Source organism: Lynx rufus, unplaced genomic scaffold (genome assembly GCF_022079265.1).
Source record: "Lynx rufus isolate CCGP_SWC_20201006 ecotype Redwood Valley unplaced genomic scaffold, mLynRuf1.p SCAF_4, whole genome shotgun sequence".
NCBI lineage: Eukaryota > Metazoa > Chordata > Mammalia > Carnivora > Felidae > Lynx > Lynx rufus.
In genome coordinates this window covers 162,386,427-162,406,193 of record NW_025814856.1, presented here as the reverse complement: position 1 = coordinate 162,406,193, position 19,767 = coordinate 162,386,427, and the positions used below count along the sequence as shown (strand labels likewise).

Genomic DNA, 19,767 nt, shown 5'->3' with positions numbered 1-19,767 from the left:
GTTTCTTTTAAAAATATCTGCAGTTGACAGGCACCTGGGTGGCTCAGTCGGTTAAGCATGCAACTTGGGCTCAGTTCACCATCCCATGGTTCGTGAATTTGAGCCCCTGCATCGGGCTTTCTGTTGTCAGCGCGAAGCCTGCTTTGGATCCTGTGTCGCCCTCTCTCTCTGCCCCGTACCCACTTGTTCCCTCTTTCTCTCTTTACAATGATTTTTTAATTAAAAAAATATGTATTATTTAATGTTTTATTTTTTGAGAGAGTGAGCATAAATGGGGGAGGGGCAGAGAGAGAGAGAGCGCGCGATCTGAAGCAGGCTTTGTGCTGACAGGCCGACAACAGCCAAGTCCGATTTGGGCTTGAACTCACGAACCTTGAGATCATGACCTGAGGTGAAGTCGGTCGCTCAACCGACTGAGCTACCCAGGTGCCCCTCATTTTTTTATTTTTTAAAGATCTTATTATTGTTTAGAGTGAGAGAGAGGATATGAGCTGGGGGGAGAGGGAGAATCTGAAGCAGGCTCCACGCTCAGAGTGGAGCCCAGTGTGGGGCTCGATCCCACCACTCTGGGACCATGACCTAAGCTGAAATCAAGAGTCAGATGCTCGGCCGACTCAGCCACCTAGACGCCCCAAAGATTGTATTTTTTAAGTAATCTCTACCCCCTGTGTGGGGCTTGAACTCCTGACCCTGAGATCAAGGGTCACAAGCTCCACCGACTGAACCAGGCATCCCTACACCCAGTTGGTTTATAAAGTTGTGCCCAGTTCTTAAGAATATTATGAGTTGCATCCAAGTGTCACCATAGCGAATGGTTGTGTGGAAGCTCTACGTGGAAGTCAGTGAAATGGTCCGTCCAGTTTGTAGACTTAGCATTCTCGTACCTTCCTTGTGCAAATGAATCAGGAAGTGGATGCTGCTTCTGAACATGATCACATGAGTTATTTTTTTTTTTATTTTTTATTTTATTTTATTTTATTTTTTTTCAACGTTTATTTATTTTTGCGACAGAGAGAGACAGAGCATGAACGGGGGAGGGGCAGAGAGAGAGGGAGACACAGAATCAGAAACAGGCTCCAGGCTCCGAGCCATCAGCCCAGAGCCCGACGCGGGGCTCGAACTCACGGACCGCGAGATCGTGACCTGGCTGAAGTCGGACACTTAACCGACTGCGCCACCCAGGCGCCCCGATCACATGAGTTATTTTATTGTGATCTTCAGATTTGAGTAATAGTGATGAACCTTGAACCTGATCAGTCCCTCCTCCGTCAGGCGGGGGACATTGACTAGTGAGCTTCTCTCCGGTGGGAGGCGGGGCTGCCCACCCGTGGCACGTGGACCGGCGGAGTCCACAGCTGCTGCGCCCCTTGCTTCCTCGTTCACTAGGGCCGGTCTCTTTGGGATTCCGCCTCGACGGATCGTGTAGGGATTCATTGCTTTCCATCAACTTCAGCAGAATCTCACAGACTGTAAATGTTTCTAGGCAAAATGAACCAGTAAATACACTGTTAGATACACGTTAGCTATAGCATTTTGTGCCTTAAGTTTTTTTCTCTCTGATAGAATAACATAGTGCTTCATAAGCTGTTGTGAAGATTAATTTTATTATTATGTGTAAAATACTTAAAACAGTACTTGGCTTGTTTTTATTGTTATTTTTTAAACAGGTCGTCATTTACATGACCTACACTTCAGAAATGTATTAAAAGGTGTCCAGTGAATTCTCCCTGCCACCTCTGCCCCCGTGCGTAGCGTTTGTACCTCACTCCTTAAACCACTAACATCCGTTCTTCTGTATCTTTCTGTAGTATCTTCCGGCAAAATGCAAAGATGTTCTTTTCCTGACTGTCCTTCTCACAAGGTGCCATACTAGTGAGGCTTCTCCCTGTTTTGACTTCATGGTGTAGACGCTCTTCCTGTCTGGAGAGCTGCGTAGCCTTCTGTCATAGGAGGCAGCGGAACCCTGCATTTGGATCGAGTTGCGCCTTTCGTTCCCACGGCGCTGCGGTGAATGACCTTGGCTGTACCTGCACAGCATTTGCCATAAGTGCAAGTTAAGCTGGTCCACCGTGTATTGACTTCACTCTTTTGCATTTAACTCTTTGATCCTTTGGAAGCGAGTGATTCTGATAGAGTTTTGGATCCACTTCTCCCCACCTCCAAGGCTGCCTAGTCGTTTTCCATGCCACTTACTGGAAAGTTCCCTCTTCACTGCTGTGCCGCCCTCCTTGCCTGTTACCACGTGTGCTTGGGTCTTTTTCTTTGTGTTCTCTTCCAGGAGGTTTTATTCAGAGATCTGATCTGCCTATTCTTTCTTGTTTTTTTTTAATGTAAATTTTAGAATCAGTTTGTTTAATAAAAAAAAAAAAAGTCTAGGTAGTATGTTTATTGGAATTCCATTAAACGTATAAATCACGGGGAAATTGACATTTTAAAATGAGGATTAAGTGTAACCATATGATCAAGTTTCCTTTTGTGTCCTTTAGTAACCTTGAATTTTCTTCACGTAGTTCTTGTACATTCTTTTGTAAGATGAGTTCTAGGTATTAATGGATTGTTGCTGGGCTTTTTCTCTTTAAATGTTACATGTTTAATACCTTGATACCTTACTGAATTGTCCTTGTTTATAATAATTTCTCAGTGGATTCTTTGTTGAGTTTTCTAGTTCTGTAGGTAGACTATCGGCAATTACTGAGATTCTCTGTCTTTATGACTTTAATTTCTTTCCTTGTCTAATTACATTGGCTGATATCTTCAGTACGGTGTTAAATACCAGTGGTACTAGCAGATACGTTTTCTATCACTTCTGGATCAGTTTTGAAAAGTTACCTATTTCACCCAAGTTTTGAAATTTATTTGGATAAAGTTGACCTGAGTGCTCCAGTGATTTTTTTTCCTGCTTATTAAATGTTTCGTTCTCCCATTTTTCTTGATGAACTTAAGTGGTTTCTGTATTTTGTTTTAAAAATCTGTTTCCTATATTTTTCCCTCAGAATCAGCTACTGTATTAATTTTACTGTGTTTCTCTTTATGAGTCAGATTTTTGCATTGTTTTCATTCTTCCCTCTTTTTTGGATATATGTGGTTAACATACAATGAATCGTCTCTAGAGCACTGTTTCAGCCTCTTTTAGGTTCTGTTTATTATTATTCTTCAGGAATTTTAAGGAACGTTTCAGGTTTTCTTTTTAACTCGTTGTCTAAGGGGGAATTTTTAAACTTCTGGGGAGAAGGGCCTTTTTGAACGTTCTCTGTTTTAATTATTTCTGTGTGGTAGCCTCACTGATACCTGGTCTCACCTGTTACTTAGATGTCAGGGGTGTCTACCATGGCTGTCGGTAAGGAAGAAGTTTCGACGGTTAGGGGGATTTGCAGTTCATCCGAGCCAGAAGCTGAGTATCTGTCTGACCATGGTCTTTTTTCTTAGACTTACATGTTCAAAGGAACCTTGAAGGATAAATGGTTTTGGTTTGGGAACAAATTCCACTTTGTATTCCAAATAACTTTTAGACCATGATCCATTTTGTAAATTGGAAACGGGTTGTTCTGCAAACTTGGGAGTCCTGTAATTCCTTTCTTGCTTGCTTTTTTTTCAAAGTTTATTTATTTTTGCGAGAGAGTGCATGCGAGTGGGGCAAGGGCAGAGAGCGAGGGAGAGAGAGAAGGCTCAGTCCCACGAACCAGGAGATTGTGACCTGAGCCGAAATCAAGAGTTGACTGAGCCACCCAGGCGCCCCGATGTAAATTCTTTATAAAAGTTTCAGCCTAAAATTGGCTGCCTAGTCTGTCTTTGATGCTTGTTAGAGGAACCAGGGTCAGCTCCTGAATTGATTGTGGTGGGTCTACATTTCTGATAGGGAGGGAAGGAAGGCAGGCTGAGAAATTAAGGTTGGGAAATTTTATGTGCTTACATAGGATCGAAAGTAGAACCCTGGAATAAATGTTTTGTTGGGTTTTCTATGACCTGAGTGGCCTACAGAGGAATCCATTTTAAGCATAAAACCCGTTTGTCATTTTTGATATTATGTAAGTCTATTTTTGGAATGCGTATTAATGCTAATTGTAGAGCTTTTAACATTTTTAATGGTTAGAATTTCAGAAACAGTGTTCCAAAGTTTGTAGCTGATGGTTGACTTTTTTTTTTTTTTTTTTAGTTTTCAGATGTGTAATGATTAAAATTGAGACATATGGAGTTCATATTTGCCATGTAATTAACAGAGTGACTTAACCTCCCTACGTCTTGATTTTCCTCACCTATAAATGGGGGTGAGGATCCTAATGCCTGCAGGATTTTGTGGGGGATTCAGTGAGGTCATGCCTGGAGCCTCTTCCTGTGTGCTTTGAACACAGAAACTTTTATTGTTGGCTCCCGTCACTGCCTGCTGTTACTACTGTCCTATGCTCTGAGCATTGACACAGTCATTTTGTAAGATACTTAATAGTCTGAAATCTCTGATGTACAGAGAATTTATAGGATTACAACTATTAAGTATGTATGTTCAGTAAGAATTCTTAATACCAAGTTCTAATCGGAGCAGACAAGATCAGTACTTTGGGCAGAAGTTAATGTATAAACTTGACACTTTGTACTTCCCTGTGATCATTTATTTTGTCATAATTATCACATGACAATGAGCTAAAGTGTTTGAGAAGTGTTGTATGTTAGCGGGAGGGGAGGTGGCTCTTCCTGCACGTGGTGAAGCATGCTGGGTGCGGGTCTCAGCACCCCTGCCGCCAGCTAACCAGCTACTCAGATTATCTCTTTAGTCCTGTTTCCTAATCTGTAAAATCACCACTGGAAGTAGGTGACTGCGAAGGTTCGCTCCAGCTCTGTAATCCTTGGATTCCCCAGTTCTGCATTTGAGGCATCAATATTTGGTGAAATGTCAGAAGATTCTGAGGGGCTACTTAGTATTTGCAGCCGTTTTTTAGAATCGCCAGTTTACTCAAATACAGGTATTGGAACTGGATATGTAACAGTCTTCTTACCTTTGCTCGAAAACCGTAAGGTAAGATTTTTCATCAAGATTTTATAGGTTGCTTTTGAAAAAAACAAAACCAAAAAGCCCTCCACGTTCTTTGCTCTCTCCTTTCTGTCAAGTTTTAGAAAAAGTGCCCTGCTTGAATTTTCTTTTAACCGTTTTCTTGATCAGGTTATTTTATGTAAAAATTCCCCTCAGAATCTTTATGAAAAGATTCCCCTCAGATTATATTTAGCTTGAAATATATTTTAATAACTTAGTTGAAATATTAGTACTTTAAGACACCTATGTGAAAATATTAAGTACTCTGAAAATCTAAAATAGTCCAGACATTTCTGGAAGAGGGAATTCTTTGTATCCTTAGTTTTCTTAAACAATTGAAGTTTGAAATTCTGCTGAGGGAAGGCTAACAATGAGAATAGTTCTCTTTTTTGAGCTAAATGCAATGTGAAATTAACAGTGGTACTTCAAGCAATTTTTAAAGTGCCTTTTATCATCAATGTGTTAATTTTTCTTTTAGAGCTGAAACTTGACTCGTGAGTGTCCATTGCTTTTTTCCGGGCCTCTGCGGCATCTCTGTGGCCACTGTCTTCACTTGCGCACGTGTCTTATGTTTCTCACTGATTCAGGTGAAATCGAGAACTTCGGTCTTTAAGCAGAGGAGACATCCAGATTAAAAACGAATTTTACCAAAAATATATCACTCAGTATGTGCTGCTGATGTGGCCTTGACCTTCCGTAGGCTCCGACTTTGTATTTTAGGGGTCCTCAACTGTTCAAAAATGTAATCCAGTGCTAAATTAGTCATGGTATTGGTCTCTTCATTCCAGGGAAATCAAACTCACTTGAAACAGAATTTGAGCCTTGAATTTCTACTTCAAGACCAACATCACTTTGTGTCTTTGTTTTCTTGATTTCCTCATCAGTCAGTTCATCTATCCCATTTAAGTTCTATGGATAGAAGTATGGCTTTTTACAGATGTTTTTTAAATGGTTCGTTTCATGAATATGTCACTTGTTTTTGTCCAAATTAGATAGTTTTCGTCTTGTAATTCTGAACAGGGCATTTGTAGCATTTGCCTTGGTAGCTGGAACAGGCTTTCTCGAAGGTTTCCCCCAACTTCTCACTGCTGTGCATTCACGCTTCATTAGTTTGTCACTCTGTTATACTTTGAATCTTTTTGTTGTCAGGTTATTTGGGGATTTTAAGTTTCAAACACTTTTGTTTCTAGAACCTGTTTTGTGTGACCACTTATTTCCTATAGAAGGGCGCTGACCGCAAGCCGTCTCTAGGTTCTTGAATTGTGTCTGATCCAAAGCAATGGAGTTTCAGTAGGCTGAGGGTGTCCTCTTTATTTCTTATTACTTAAAAAAAAATTTTTTTTAAGTTTATTTTGAGAGGGGTGAAGGGCAGAGAGAGTCTGAAGCAGGCTCCCCACTGTCCGTGCAGAGTCCGAAGCGGGGCTCCATCCCGCACACTGAGATCATGACCTGAGCCGGAACCGAGAGTTGCTTAACTGACTGAGCCACCCAGGTGCCCTGTCCTCTTTATTTATATTTTAAAAATTTTTTTGTAAAAAATTTTTTTTAACATTTATTTTTGAGAGAGAGCGCGTATGCGCGCACACGTGTGGGTGGAGGAGGGCAGAGAGAGAGGGAGACCCAGAATCTGAAGCGGGCTCCAGGTTCTGAGCTGTAGCACAGAGCCTGATGTGGGGCTCGAACCCACAAACCATGAGATCATGACCTGAAATGAAGTCAGATGCTTAACTGACTGAGCCACCCAGGCGCCCCCCCCCCCCACCAGCTGCCATCCTCTTTATTTTTAAAAACTAGTTTTAAACAAGTGCTGTCCCATTCTTGTCCCATTTGACAAGCTGGTTGCTGACCTTTATTTAGAAATCAAGAAATTGTAGATGCCAGAAATCTTGGGTAAAAATAGGAAACCTGATTTCATCGTAGAAGGGATATATCCGTTGTTTCTAATTAAAGACTCAAATGTTCGTGATCTGAGTTGAGAGTTTTATGTGCATCAGTTACACTTGCAAGGAGAAAAGGAGGAAATCCCTAATCATTCCAGAATTTACTGTTTCCTCCCTGGTTAGGGGCTGGTGGGGAGGAGTGGTGGTTGTTTCAGGGGAGAGTTGAGGAGAGTACAATGAGATGATTCAGTTTAGGAAGAGCTCGAAGGAAAGTTCTGTAATGTAAAGCATACGTTGGCAAGGTTGTAATGTACCAGTTGTTTCCACTGAAACTGGAAACGACGAGTAAATATAGTTATATTTGGGTATTTTATGTTTATTTTGCAGCTTTTCACGCAACACCCAACACTTATAAGCGGAAGAACACAGAAACGGCTCTAGACAACAAGCCGTGTGGACCACAGTGTTACCAGCACTTGGTAAGCCTGAGGGCCGCACGCTCGGAAGGCACTCGCGGAGTGTCCCCGGTGAACGGTGGTGAGGTCTGCGGAGCCAGCGCTGACATGACACTCTTGCTCCTGTACCTCGGCCGTGTGGGGGGCAGGGACTCTCTCCCTTGCCCAAGCTGCTTTCCTCGCGGTTACACACTGCACGGTCTAGTCCTTCATCACTCGTTTCATTGGTTTCTCTGCGTTAATCGCTTCAGCAACCTTGCGAGGTTGTTAGGAGCAGGACTCTTCCGCCCGCCACAGGGTTTGTGAGCGTGAGAAGCACAGGTAGCCCCTTCAGCCCCAGAAGCTCGGTAATTGTACGGGGTAGTTCCGGAGCCTTCCTCAGAGTCACAGACCCATGGTGGTTGGAGTGAGGTGATCGGGCCCACAGGTTTTTTTTTTTTTTTTTTTTTTTTTAATGATGAAGAAAAGATAAGGGTTTAGGAAGAGGTAGAAAAGTGTTTTATGGGCACTATCTTATTTTTACCATTTCCCCTCTTTGAACCAAGCCACTCCTACCTAGGAACTAAATGGGTATATATTGCCTGTTGGATTTTGGACAGAAGATTCATTGAATGGCACCTGCAGAAGGTATCCTATTTTTAAGCATTTTGGTTTTTGTAGAATGAAGTGTAAGACTGTTGGCTGCTCTCAAACTTCTCCCTTCTCCTGCCACTGTAAACACGGAGTCTTGAGCACAGTTTTATAATGCTCTGGGCCAGGCCGAATTTTACTGGGCTCCCCTAAGATGTTTCTGTGGTCTGTATAATCCGTGATCTTACCGTTGGCACATATTCTCCGAGACCAGGTTACTGGACTTGTTGATGTGGAAGTGTGCTGCTTTCACGATTTTGGGGGGCTGGGCATCCCTCCCAGGAAAAAGGGGGATGTTCTTTTTAATAGTAAGGCAGGATGGGACAAAGCCCAGCATGCTTATGTGATTCGTGTTCTTCTGGTATTCTTTAAATATCACCAGAGACGCTTCTTAAACCCTGAAATAGGAAAGTCTGGCTCCGCATGCACGGAGTGTGATGCTTCTCACGAATGTTCGTGTTTAAAGAGACTCACCTATGTTTTTATATTTTGTTATAATCAGTTAATATGGTTCACAAGTTCACACAGAATTGTCGTGCCTGGTTTCGTACCCCTGTAGCACAAAGAGCACCTAGATCGATCTTTCGGAAATTTTCAAACTGTCAAAAGCAGATAGAAAACCAGGATGTGCAAATGATTATTGGTAAAAGTGGGTACCGTGAGAATTTACTGATGACCTGCTTGGTGCAATTCTTTTTCTCTCATGCAACAAAACGAGTTGGAGAACTTGACCTTGATGTCTACGTCCTTGACTTTATAGGAGGGAGCAAAGGAGTTTGCCGCTGCCCTCACCGCCGAGCGGATAAAGACGCCACCGAAGCGGCCCGGAGGCCGCAGGAGAGGACGGCTCCCCAACAACAGCAGGCCCAGCACCCCCACCATTAACGTGCTGGAATCGAAAGACACAGACAGCGACCGGGAAGCGGGGACGGAGACGGGCGGGGAGAACAACGATAAAGAGGAGGAGGAGAAAAAAGACGAGACTTCCAGTTCCTCGGGTGAGATGCGGGTGACCGCTAGGAGACGGATCGAGTGCTTCTCTTAGTGGGCTAGTCGTCAGCACACTGACAACTCTCAGACCGGGGGACTCGTTCAGGGTGTGGAGCTGGCTTCTTGCCGCCCCTGCCCGCACCCCGGCCCCGGCCTGCGGAGACCGCTGCCCGCGTGCTGGGGAGGTGGAGGGTCCGGCGTGTGGTCACGTTCCGTGTCGCGTTCCTTTCTCATTCGGTGTAGTGGTGTTGACGTTCCGTGTGAGGTTTCTGTGCTTTCGGCCCTGTGACTTACCCGAGTGACAACAGGTTTCATTTTATTTATTATTACCTTTTTGAGTAAGCTCTATGCCCAGGGTGGGGCGTGTGAACCCGTAACCCCGAGATCAAGAGTCTCCTGCTCTATTGGCCGAGCCAGCCAGGCGCCCCCCAGCTTGCATTTAGAATGTTGTGTTAAAGGGGACCCAGCCTTGTGTTCTGTGGGAGGCTTAGTGATTGTTTCCAGCCTTCTCAAGATGATTCACTTCCTGCTTTTGTCCTAAGCACAACCCTGAGTTTTCTTTTTCTCTTCCTCCCTCCCTCCTTCCCTTCCTTGTTTATTTGGAGAGAGAGAGAACGAAGAGAGGCTCAGAGAGGGAGGGGGAGGGAGGGAGGGAGGGAATCCCAAGCAGGCTCCACGCTGTCAGTGCCGAGCCCGACGTGGGGATCGATCCCACGAACTGTGAGGTCATGACCTGAGCCCAGATCAGGAGTCAGACGCTGAACCCACTGGGCCACCCAGGTGCCCCCGGTTGTCATTTCGTGACCAGTGGGTAATTTCGGTTTTCTAGAAGCGAATTCTCGATGTCAAACGCCAATAAAGATGAAGCCAAATATCGAGCCTCCCGAAAACGTGGAGTGGAGTGGTGCCGAGGCCTCGATGTTCAGGGTCCTCATTGGCACGTATTATGACAATTTCTGTGCCATTGCCAGGCTCATCGGGACCAAAACTTGTAGGCAGGTAAGTATATCTGGTAAAACACTGTTCAGGAACTTCAGAGGGAAAACAGGCAGTCCCTGTCCAAACAGAAGAACGTTCTTGGTTATTCTTAAGCTCCTGTTCGTCTCCCAAAAAGCATGTTGATCTTTTTTCCACTGAGCGGGAACTGACGGAAAATGATTCTTCCGACTTTAGGTCTCTCAGGGCTGGTCTAAAGGGCCAGGAAGACTAGGTGGTGAGCCTTGTGACTCTCGGTCAGAGTGTGGGTTGGGTCAGTGTCTTTTTGACTTTCCGCTCTGTCCCCACGCCTGGCAGCTGCCGGGGGTGGGGAAGGGGGGAGGGTAACACTGGTTTGACTGAACACACGGTCCTCGTGGCCCCGTGGCTGTGCCTCTTGCCAGGTGTATGAGTTCCGTGTCAAAGAATCCAGCATCATAGCTCCGGTGCCAGCCGAGGATGTGGACACCCCTCCAAGGAAGAAGAAGAGGAAACACCGGTAAGTCAGTGTGTGGCCGATCCGACAGGTCCCCGAGCCACTTCCAAGGGCAGCGGTCCGCCTTCGCTCGGTGACAGAATGTGGAGTCTTGTCGGCCTAGGTAGTCGCTGGTATTTTTCTCTTAAGAACACAGTACCCTGCAATCGATGTGGTGTGTTAAGGAGAACCTAATAGAAGCTTCTGTAGTAATGGCTCCATCCGCGCTTGAGCATTTACTCTAACATGTGTTCTTGGGTGTGAGTGTTGAGAGCTGAGGGGGGCGCCGGCCTGGTTTTTATTCTAGGAGCCTGAATTCTCTACGTGTGTGGTGTCAATTTCTGTTCTTAAAAAATTCTTTTTAATGTTTATTTTTGAGAGAGTGCACATCAGGGGAGGGGCAGAGAGAGAGGGAGACACAGAACCCGAAGCCGCCTCCAGGCTCCAAGCTGTCAGCACGGAGCCTGACGCGGGGCTCCATCCCACGAACCGTGAGATCATGACCTGAGCTTGGACGCTTAACCATCTGAGCCACCCAGGTGTCCCATGTCATTTTATACTCTTGACACCTTGCATTAAGCCTCTGTGAAGGTCACCTTTCACAAAGGCTTACCTGGAAGGGAGTTTTCAGGAAGACTTGATTTATTTGTTGAAGTTTATTTATTTTGACAGAGACAGAGCAAGCAGGGGAGGGGCAGAGAGAGAGAGAATCCCTAGAGCCTGATGTGGGGCTCAAACCCATAAACTGTGAGCGAGCTCATGACCTGAGCCAAAACCAAGAGTGAGGTGCTCAACCGACTGAGCTGCCGAGGCGCCCCAAGGCAGACTTGATTTGTTCGTGCAGAGCCAGAAACTGTGGAAGTCTCGGTCTAATTTCCATCCCCTTTCCCGCGTTCTTGAGAAACATGGTTGGGTGTGAAGTAAAGGACTGCCACACTTTGAAAGTTGTGTATGTGCTCGTGTTGTCTTTCTTTAAGAAAGGTAGGGCCCACTGGATTTAGAACTTGAAGAACTTAGCAGTTCTTCCCACAGGAATTTGAGCTGGATGTCAGTTTCTTGCTTGAATTCCGATCACACGGCTCAATGGAATTATTAAAGATGCCTAAAGTTAGAGAAACTACTATTTCTGGTTCATCTGCATCCGAATAAGCCCAACCCCGAGTCCTGCCTGGGGGAGGTGGGAAGGGCCATGGCCAGGTGGGGGGGCCGGGTCTCTTTTTTTTGTGGTTACAGCTGACCCTTGAACAACACGAGTCCGAACTGCCTGGGTTCATATACATGTGTGTTGCAGGGGGTGGTAGGGTTAAGTACAGGCCTGGAAATAGTATTTTATGATTTTCTCAACACACTCTTCTGCAGCTTTATCGTAAGAACACAGTATATGGCACATGTATTGTACAAAATACGTATTAGCCAATTAGTATCGTAAGGCTTATAAGTTTTGGGGGAGTCAAAAGGTAGATGCAGATTTTTGATGGTGCAGGGGGTTCGCGCCCCTCACCGCGCGTTGTTCAAGGGTCAGCCGTACTGGGATTCAGAGCACAGCTACGTTCGTGGCCCACCCTGACCCGCTGAAGCGGCTTCTGTTGGATCTGTGCGGTGGCTACTCCCTGGCTTCACAAAGACGACCTTGATTTTCTGTGTTTTACAGGTTGTGGGCTGCACACTGCAGAAAGATACAGCTGAAAAAGGGTTAGCGTCTTTCCGTTCAACTTACGATTAACTTAAAAAGGTCTACTCATCTGTTTCCGAACAGTAACTGGATTAGTGTTGGGGAATATTCTGGTAGAATTGACTTCTGTACGTTAAACCCATTTAAATGGAGGATGTCTGGTGATGAAGTTCCGGTCAGTCCTGTGGTGCAGTGAGAGCTGGTCGGATGGAGGGAGTCAGTCAGTGACGGGAGGACTCTGGGATTGGGGGGTGGGGGGTAGTGTTCTGGACTTCCCCAGCACTTGGGGGATGGGAAGTGACATCTGCCATCGCTCTGTAAACAGAAACGTGTCACGTTGTAAATACAGGGAGGAAAATTGCCGCCCTTGAGTGTAACGCGGAAGAGATTCTCGTTCTTTATGTGCGATCGATCCCGCCACACCTCCGGGTGACCTGTGTGCCGTTGTTCTCTCTGTGCAGATGGCTCCTCTAACCACGTTTACAACTACCAGCCCTGTGACCATCCGCGTCAGCCTTGTGACAGTTCGTGCCCTTGTGTGATAGCACAAAATTTTTGTGAAAAGTTTTGTCAGTGTAGTTCAGAGTGTAAGTATTTGTTTTGCTTTGATGAATTGCATGAGAGTTTAGTCATGTTGAATTGCCGACCAAATCAAAGCAAGGACACGACAGCTCTTGCTCGGGGTTTCCTTTTTAGGGCCTCCACTTATCCTACGAGGATTTGTGGGCCCCCGTAACGGGCTCCGTGCTAATGGCCAGCCGGTCTCCTGGCCGGTGCGTGTCTGTGGGCAGGTTAGGCAAAAGTGGGTTTGATACGGGAGCTGTTCTTTGATCGTTTACATGAAATCGCAGTAAGGCTGCATGGAATAGTAAGGTTACAGGGCGTCTAGAGTTGGCTACCCAGATACTCTGGCTACCAGAAACCGTCCGCGGGATTTAGAACTCAGCATAAAGGAACGTGTGCGTAAGCGTCCTGACTGCACGCGTGTTGTGAAACTGCACAGGCAGTGCGGATTCCAGGGAAATACCTAGAATCTGGACTCTTAAAATGGTTACGAACCATGGCTGCTACTGTTATTTTTTCGTTTTTAAATGTTTATTTTTGAGAGAGAGCGTGCGCGCATAAGCGGGGGGAGGAGCAGAGAAAGAACGAGGGAGACCGAATCCAAAGCAGGTTCTGCGCCGTCAGCGGAGAGCCCGACGCGGGTCTCGAACTCGTGAGCCGTGAGACCGTGACCTGAGCCGAAGTCGGACGCTCAGCCGACCGAGCCCCTCAGACACCCCTCCGTGGCTCATCTTTAGCCCACGTTTTTCCTTCACACTTAGGGCATCAGAGAGCTTTGAAGTACGCATGCCGTTCGGCGAGTAAAAGCGGAAAAGCAGGAGCCCGGGGTGGTGGTTCTCAGTAGTGACCGCTGTAACTTGTGTCCTGGTGTTTCCTCTTCTGTCCGGGGGCGGGGTGGAGGGCGGGAGGGGTGGGTCACAGGAGTCAGGCAGGGCTCCACGCAGGGCTCCACGTGACGTTGACCCCGCGGTGGTGACAGGACCGTCTCTCTCGAAGGTCAGAACCGCTTTCCCGGCTGCCGCTGCAAAGCCCAGTGCAACACCAAGCAGTGCCCGTGCTACCTGGCCGTGCGCGAGTGCGACCCCGACCTCTGCCTCACCTGTGGTGCGGCCGACCACTGGGACAGCAAAAACGTGTCCTGCAAGAACTGTAGCATCCAGCGGGGCTCCAAGAAGGTAGGGCTCGTCCCCCCCGGGTGCTGGGGGTTGCCCGGCTCTTAAGGGCCGACGGTGAAGCGATTATCACATGGTTCGGCCGACCGAGAAGGGTTGGGTTTTCTTTGGGGAATGTGCCCGGAGGCAGGCTGCTCCGTTCTGTCCGGGATGCCTTACAGTGCTGTCACCTGAACCAGTCAATTCTGCCAAGCAGCTGTGAAAGGCATCAGATTTAGAAGAGGGATTTTGCTAGTTGTTTCTAGAACGGGATGGCCTCCACGTAAATAAATGGTGTTCCTTCCTATCAGAACCTAGAGACTTGTTTTTCTCAGATAATATCCAAGGTTCTTTTTTGTGCGGAGTGCAAAAGAAAGAGGACTTTGCACACTGGAAATAGTTCCAGTTTCTTTAATAATCTTGAAAACAACACAGCGGGAATTTCATGCGGGTGCTTTTAACCGTAGCAACCAGGAGGTTTATTGCTGAACAAAAGAAATTGACAACGCGTACTTGGGAAATTCTGTATCTTCTGTTTTTAGGGTAGGTAGATGAAGGGCTTCTTCAGTTACAGATAGCTGATATTTTATTTGTGAAAGAGCGAGCGCAAGCGGGGGAGGGGCGGGGTGGGAGGACACGCACAGCTCCGGTCACCGAGCTGTCGTGAGCGGTCGTGTGCCATAACTGAGGCCGCACCGCTGGGCGTAGGGCCCTCCCGCCAGACACTGTGTTCGGGGCGGTGGCAGCTGTTTTATTTTTTTGGCTGTGACGGTTTCAGGGGTTGGGCCGTCGTATTCTAGGCAGGTCGTGTCATCGTCACAGGGCCGCCGGCACCGCTGCTCAGCCCTAAGAATCTCATCGCCCCCACCGCATGACAGCCTCCTTCCTGCTCACGTGGACGTGGCTTCTTTTAGCTCCTCCAACAGAAAAGAACATAACTTTTTACCGACCGGGTTTCGTTCGCGTAAGGGCATTACCAGAGATGGCTTTATTTACCCAAAAAAGCCCACTGTTTTTGTGGCTTCTCCGAGCTGCCGGCAGCACCGGGGAGCCGGCCCCTCGGTGGAGCCCTCCCGATGTCATCTGCCTCAGTGGCTGTGTGAGGACGGGTCTGAGTCCTCGGGGCGTTAAGCCGCCCTCGGGCTTCGCCCTCCTTTGCTGACCGGTCGGTGCCGGGCGCTTTCTTCTCTAGCACCTGCTGCTGGCGCCGTCCGACGTGGCGGGCTGGGGGATTTTCATCAAAGATCCCGTACAGAAAAACGAATTCATCTCGGAGTACTGTGGAGAGGTAAGGCGGGGCTCACCCGGTCTCGGGGGGCCAGCACGTACAGACCGCGGGGACTCGCGTCGTGTGTAGTAACTTGCCTTTGCCTGGGATGGGGTTTCACGGGGTAGGTCTGTGGGGTTCAGTTAGCCACGAAGTCATAAAAAATGCCTTTTCAGCTTGGACTTGACTCCTGCCGGTGGGCTTGGCCTGCCTGGTCCTAGGCTGCTTCGGTCCTCGTCACATTTCGCATTTAGCATCTGGGGACGAGGGGGAGAACCAGAGCTTCGTTTCGTGCTGGAGAGTCCGCCCTACTCGGTCCAGAGGCTGATTGATAAGGACCTAGAAACAACAGTGTCATTGATTATATACTTTTGTAGCCGCAGAGTTACAGAAGACCCGTTGGGCTGGCATCGTTTTGGAAACACCCACCCGCCCCCCGTTTGTATTTTTGGTCGATCAGTCGCTGTCTCCAGGCACGATTCCTTTAGATGTGGGAATGGTGTTTCTGGGTCAACACTGTTCTGAAACATCAGCACGTAGACTGAACGCAGGAGAGGAACCAGCCGTAGGACCGTCTGTTGGGTTGCGTCAGGAAGGTGGGGAAACGTCTGTGGTCCCCTTCGAGCTTGGGTCACCTAATCCACAACCGTCTTGCTTTTTAGATTATTTCTCAAGATGAAGCAGACAGAAGAGGGAAAGTCTACGACAAATACATGTGCAGCTTTCTGTTCAACTTGAACAATGGTAGGTCTGAGGGGGTGGCATCTGCGAGCCAGGGGTCCTTTTGGGGCTGCAGGGAGCGTCTCCGCCTCACTTCCAAGCGTCGCGCGTTTCTCACCGCCCGGAAACAGGCTGTTGGCGAGGCCACCAGGCTGAACCGGATGGTTCAGAGCCGCCGGCCGCTAGTGCTGCGCCGGCTCCAGCTGGGAGACGTGCTGCGGGTTTGCCCCGGGGCCTCGGCGGCGGGGTGGGGGGAGTCTGCCGGGTCTCATCGGGCCCTGTGACCTGGGAAGGGTGGGGAGCCCTGAAGGTGGACGCATCCCCAGAACTTCCCTGCTTGTTCTCAGAAGGTCTGGGAGAATGAGGAAGCTGCTTTCCAGACGCTGTCTTGGGGCAGCGAACGTGAGGCCGTGGGGGGTGGGGGCGCCCCTCACCCCCGATACCTTCAGAGTAACTTTCCGCCGAAGCAAGTAGGTCTTTCTGCGAACATGTTCCGCAGGCTGTCGAGTAAAAAAAGTAAAAGGTGAAATGGCATATCAAGAATGCACATTTTTCGTAAAAGCCAGCCCTGAACAACCCTGACCCGTGGCTTCTCCAGAACCGTAGTAACTTCGTGTTTACTGATTTCGGACTGAAATTGTTCACTGCATTAGGTTCTCTTTCTCTCTTCAGATTTTGTGGTGGATGCAACCCGCAAGGGTAACAAGATTCGTTTTGCAAACCATTCAGTAAATCCAAACTGCTATGCAAAAGGTAGGTGCTAGAGGGACCAGGATTGCCAACAGAACCCCCTTTCAGACCAGTGACCGTGAACTTGAACAGCCCGGGGACAGAGGTGGATTATGTGCCCGAGTCAGACCCTCCCTGGGGCCCGTCCTCATCCAGCTCACTGACCCCAGTGTGTGTATCTCTTTCCAGTTATGATGGTTAACGGCGATCACAGGATAGGGATTTTTGCTAAGAGAGCCATCCAGACTGGTGAAGAGCTGTTTTTTGATTACAGGTTGGTAACAGCGTATTTCTAGCGTGACCTGAGGGCTTTTTCTTCCTGGACTCTAAGCTGTGGGGAAAGCCTGGCTTTTAGCTCTTTGTTGGATCTTCCGGTCTTAGAGGGATTGATTTCTGGTCATTATTTGTCAGGGGTGTGGGGGGGAAGTTACACAAGTAAGGCTTACTTTCGAAATACAGGCATACCTCGGCGTTATCGCGGGTTCGGTTCCAGGCCCCTGCACTAAAGCGAATCCCAATCCTCTTGCCGGGGGGTGCTTGCCAGACAGTGACGGCATCTAGAACAGTGGCTCGACCTTGTGGCTTTCAGTCGCCTTGTGACCCGTGTTTCTTAAATACTAGACTCGAAGGCCGAGGTGGCCGCCTGAGGCACAGGCTGCAGGATGGCGGGGGTGGCGGCAGGCACGAGCACGACCCTCATCCCGTCCGTCTCCGTCAGAGCTCTGGGATGTGACCGGGTGCACCGCCAGGGAGCTGCCCCCTCTTGAAAGGGATCTCTGGCTGAGCAGAACTCAGCAGCCAGCGTCCCCTGCTCAGTGACCGTGCTGGAGACCGACGGGCTTCGTCGTGCGTTCGCAGAGCGCAGGCGGAGCAGACCTCCCGCCGTTCGCGGGGGCCTCGGGTGTTCGGAACGGTCACCGAGCCCCGGCTGCCGGTCCAGGTCACCGCCGCGTCAGCCCCCGACGAGGGAGTCAGCCCCGGGCACGGACTTCTCTCTGGCTCTGAAGGCCCGGCTGGCGTCTTCCGGGAGAAGGCTGTTGTGTCTCCACCGAAGGGGTGGGTGTCGTGCGGCCCCCGCTTCGCCCTGCGCTTGCGTGCTGTGGAGACGGCGCCTTTCCCGGAACCTCCTGACCCACCTCTGCCAGCTTCAGGCTTCTCCTCTGCAGCTGCCTCACCTCTCTCCGCCTTCACGGAGTCGGACAGAGTCGGGGCCTGGCTCCGGATTAGGCTCTGGCCTCAGGGGACGTGTGGCTGGCGCGACCTTCCGTCCAGACCCCTGCAACCCCTTCCACACGAGCGGAAGGCCGCGTTGCCTTCTTAGCACCTGTGTGTTCCCGGAGGAGCACTTTTCTTTTCCTTCCCGAGCTTTTCCTTCCGCCTTCACAACGTGGCTCACTGATGGCCCGAGACCTAGCTTCTGGCCCATCTCACTGGCCTCATTTCCATATTGGTGCATCTCAGGGACTCCCCTCCCCTCCCCCCCCGCCAGCAGAGGGAGAGGGGTGGGGGCAGGGCCAGGCAGGGGTGCGGGCAGGCCAGACCACCTGTAACGTGTAGCCGTTAGACACCCCTCCCCCCCCCCCACATGGGTGCAGTTCGAGATGCCCCGTGACAGTGCCAGCAGTCACTTCCAGGTCACCAGTCACCTGAACGGGCCTGATGTTAATGAGAGGGTTTGAAATAATGCACGAATGGCTAAACGTGCCAGACACGGAAAGATGGCACCGGCCTGTTCGCCGTCAGGCTGCCACGAACCTTCAGTCCCCGCCCCCGCCAAAAACAAGTAATGTTTGCGAAGCGCAATAAAACGAGGTATGCCTGTATGAAGAAGAGTGGAGAAAGCCCACTTTCACCCTCGCCCTTCGTGCAGCCTTACGCACTCGCTTTTGGCAGAGGTTCTGTTTCCCTCCAGCGCAGTTAGAGCGATGTCATTGCCTGCGACGGCCGAGGCGCCCGCCGCGCCATCGGTGTTCAGTATTTTAACGGTTAAGGCACTGGTGGCCAGCGTCCTACCCGGTCACCTCCGGGTCCTTTCTGTGGGAAGTCCCGCGGGCCGTCAGGGAGCAGAGGACACGCAGCCCCCGGTGGTGGGGACACGGCGTCAGGCTCTGCGGGGTAAATTGCCGAGAACGTGTTTAGATGTGAGCAGGTGCCTGTTGAGCAAACTACATCCTGTGGCCAAATACGCGCCCCCCCCCCCCCCCCCCCCCACGGGGGAGCGCAGCTCTTGGGTGCGGCGGCGGCAAAACCGGGCCGCGTGTCGCCACTTACTACGGTGGCCTTCAGCACCACATCCGACAGGTCCCCAGTGGACCCCTGCCCCGGGGAGGTCGCGGCAGCCACGGCGCTCCGTTTTGGGCGTCCCGTCCCCTGGGTCCAGGTTCTTCACGCGGAGGCCGGGGCTCCTGTTTGGTCTGGTGCGGGGCCGGCCGTGGTGACGCGGACCCACCTTCCCGGGCCCGCGGGGATGGCAGGGGGTGGGGGCCGTTCCAACAGGCTTGTCCAGTTCTCAGAGTAGAAGCGAGTTTCTGCCCACGCTGCGGGAGGCGGGCGGGGTGGGGGCCGGTCTCCCCCGTGCTGGCTCGCGGGTCACCGCGTTTTCGTGCTCTTTCAGATACAGCCAGGCCGACGCCCTCAAGTACGTGGGCATCGAGAGAGAAATGGAAATCCCTTGACATCGGCTACCTCCTCCCCCCCCTCCTCCTTTCTGGAACAGCTGCCTTAGCTTCAGGAACCTCGAGTACTGTGGGCAATTTAGAAGAATAAAATGCAGTTTGAAATTCTGAATTTGCAAAGTACTGTAAGAATAATTTATAGTAATGAGTTTAAAAATCAACTTTTTATTGCCTTCTCACCAGCTGCAAAGTGTTTTGTACCAGTGAATTTTTGCAATAATGCAGTATGGTACATTTTTCAACTTTGAATAAAAGAATACTTGAACTTCTCCCTGGTGTCGTCATTGATCGTACCGAGTTGTCCGCGGAGGGGACAGCACACGCACCCTGAAATCCTGGGGTGTCTTTCTGTGGGTCCCGATTTAAAGGCTATTTATTACCTGTATTAACTTGCCCAGTTATTATTTCATATGACAAGATAGCTGGCGTCCTGGGGCCTGGGCGGGCGGGTCCCAGGGGCCTGGCGCACAGGAGCCTTGAAGCCTCGATCTCTGTGTAGACCATCATGGAGCTGGACGAGGTGGCCGTTCGGAAATCCCATAGCGGGGGGGAGATTGCCTT

At 49.5% G+C, this 19,767-nt stretch overlaps 1 protein-coding gene across 4 annotated transcripts in view; it reads left to right on the top strand.

Moving 5' to 3' along the window:
* Positions 1 to 19,465, top strand: part of EZH2 (enhancer of zeste 2 polycomb repressive complex 2 subunit) — a 41,921-nt gene extending 22,456 nt beyond the window's left edge. For all 4 annotated transcript variants that reach the window (XM_047097022.1, XM_047097021.1, XM_047097020.1 and 1 more), the window contains 12 exons: positions 7,291 to 7,382; positions 8,749 to 8,986; positions 9,808 to 9,977; positions 10,358 to 10,452; positions 12,080 to 12,120; positions 12,562 to 12,687; positions 13,661 to 13,839; positions 15,008 to 15,103; positions 15,745 to 15,826; positions 16,475 to 16,555; positions 16,721 to 16,805; positions 19,146 to 19,465. In XM_047097022.1, coding sequence (XP_046952978.1) covers positions 7,291 to 7,382; positions 8,749 to 8,986; positions 9,808 to 9,977; positions 10,358 to 10,452; positions 12,080 to 12,120; positions 12,562 to 12,687; positions 13,661 to 13,839; positions 15,008 to 15,103; positions 15,745 to 15,826; positions 16,475 to 16,555; positions 16,721 to 16,805; positions 19,146 to 19,206 — 1,346 coding nt within the window. In that variant the 3' untranslated portion in view covers positions 19,207 to 19,465. The remainder of the gene's footprint in view (positions 1 to 7,290; positions 7,383 to 8,748; positions 8,987 to 9,807; positions 9,978 to 10,357; positions 10,453 to 12,079; positions 12,121 to 12,561; positions 12,688 to 13,660; positions 13,840 to 15,007; positions 15,104 to 15,744; positions 15,827 to 16,474; positions 16,556 to 16,720; positions 16,806 to 19,145) is intronic.
* The last annotated feature ends 302 nt before the right edge of the window (positions 19,466 to 19,767 follow it).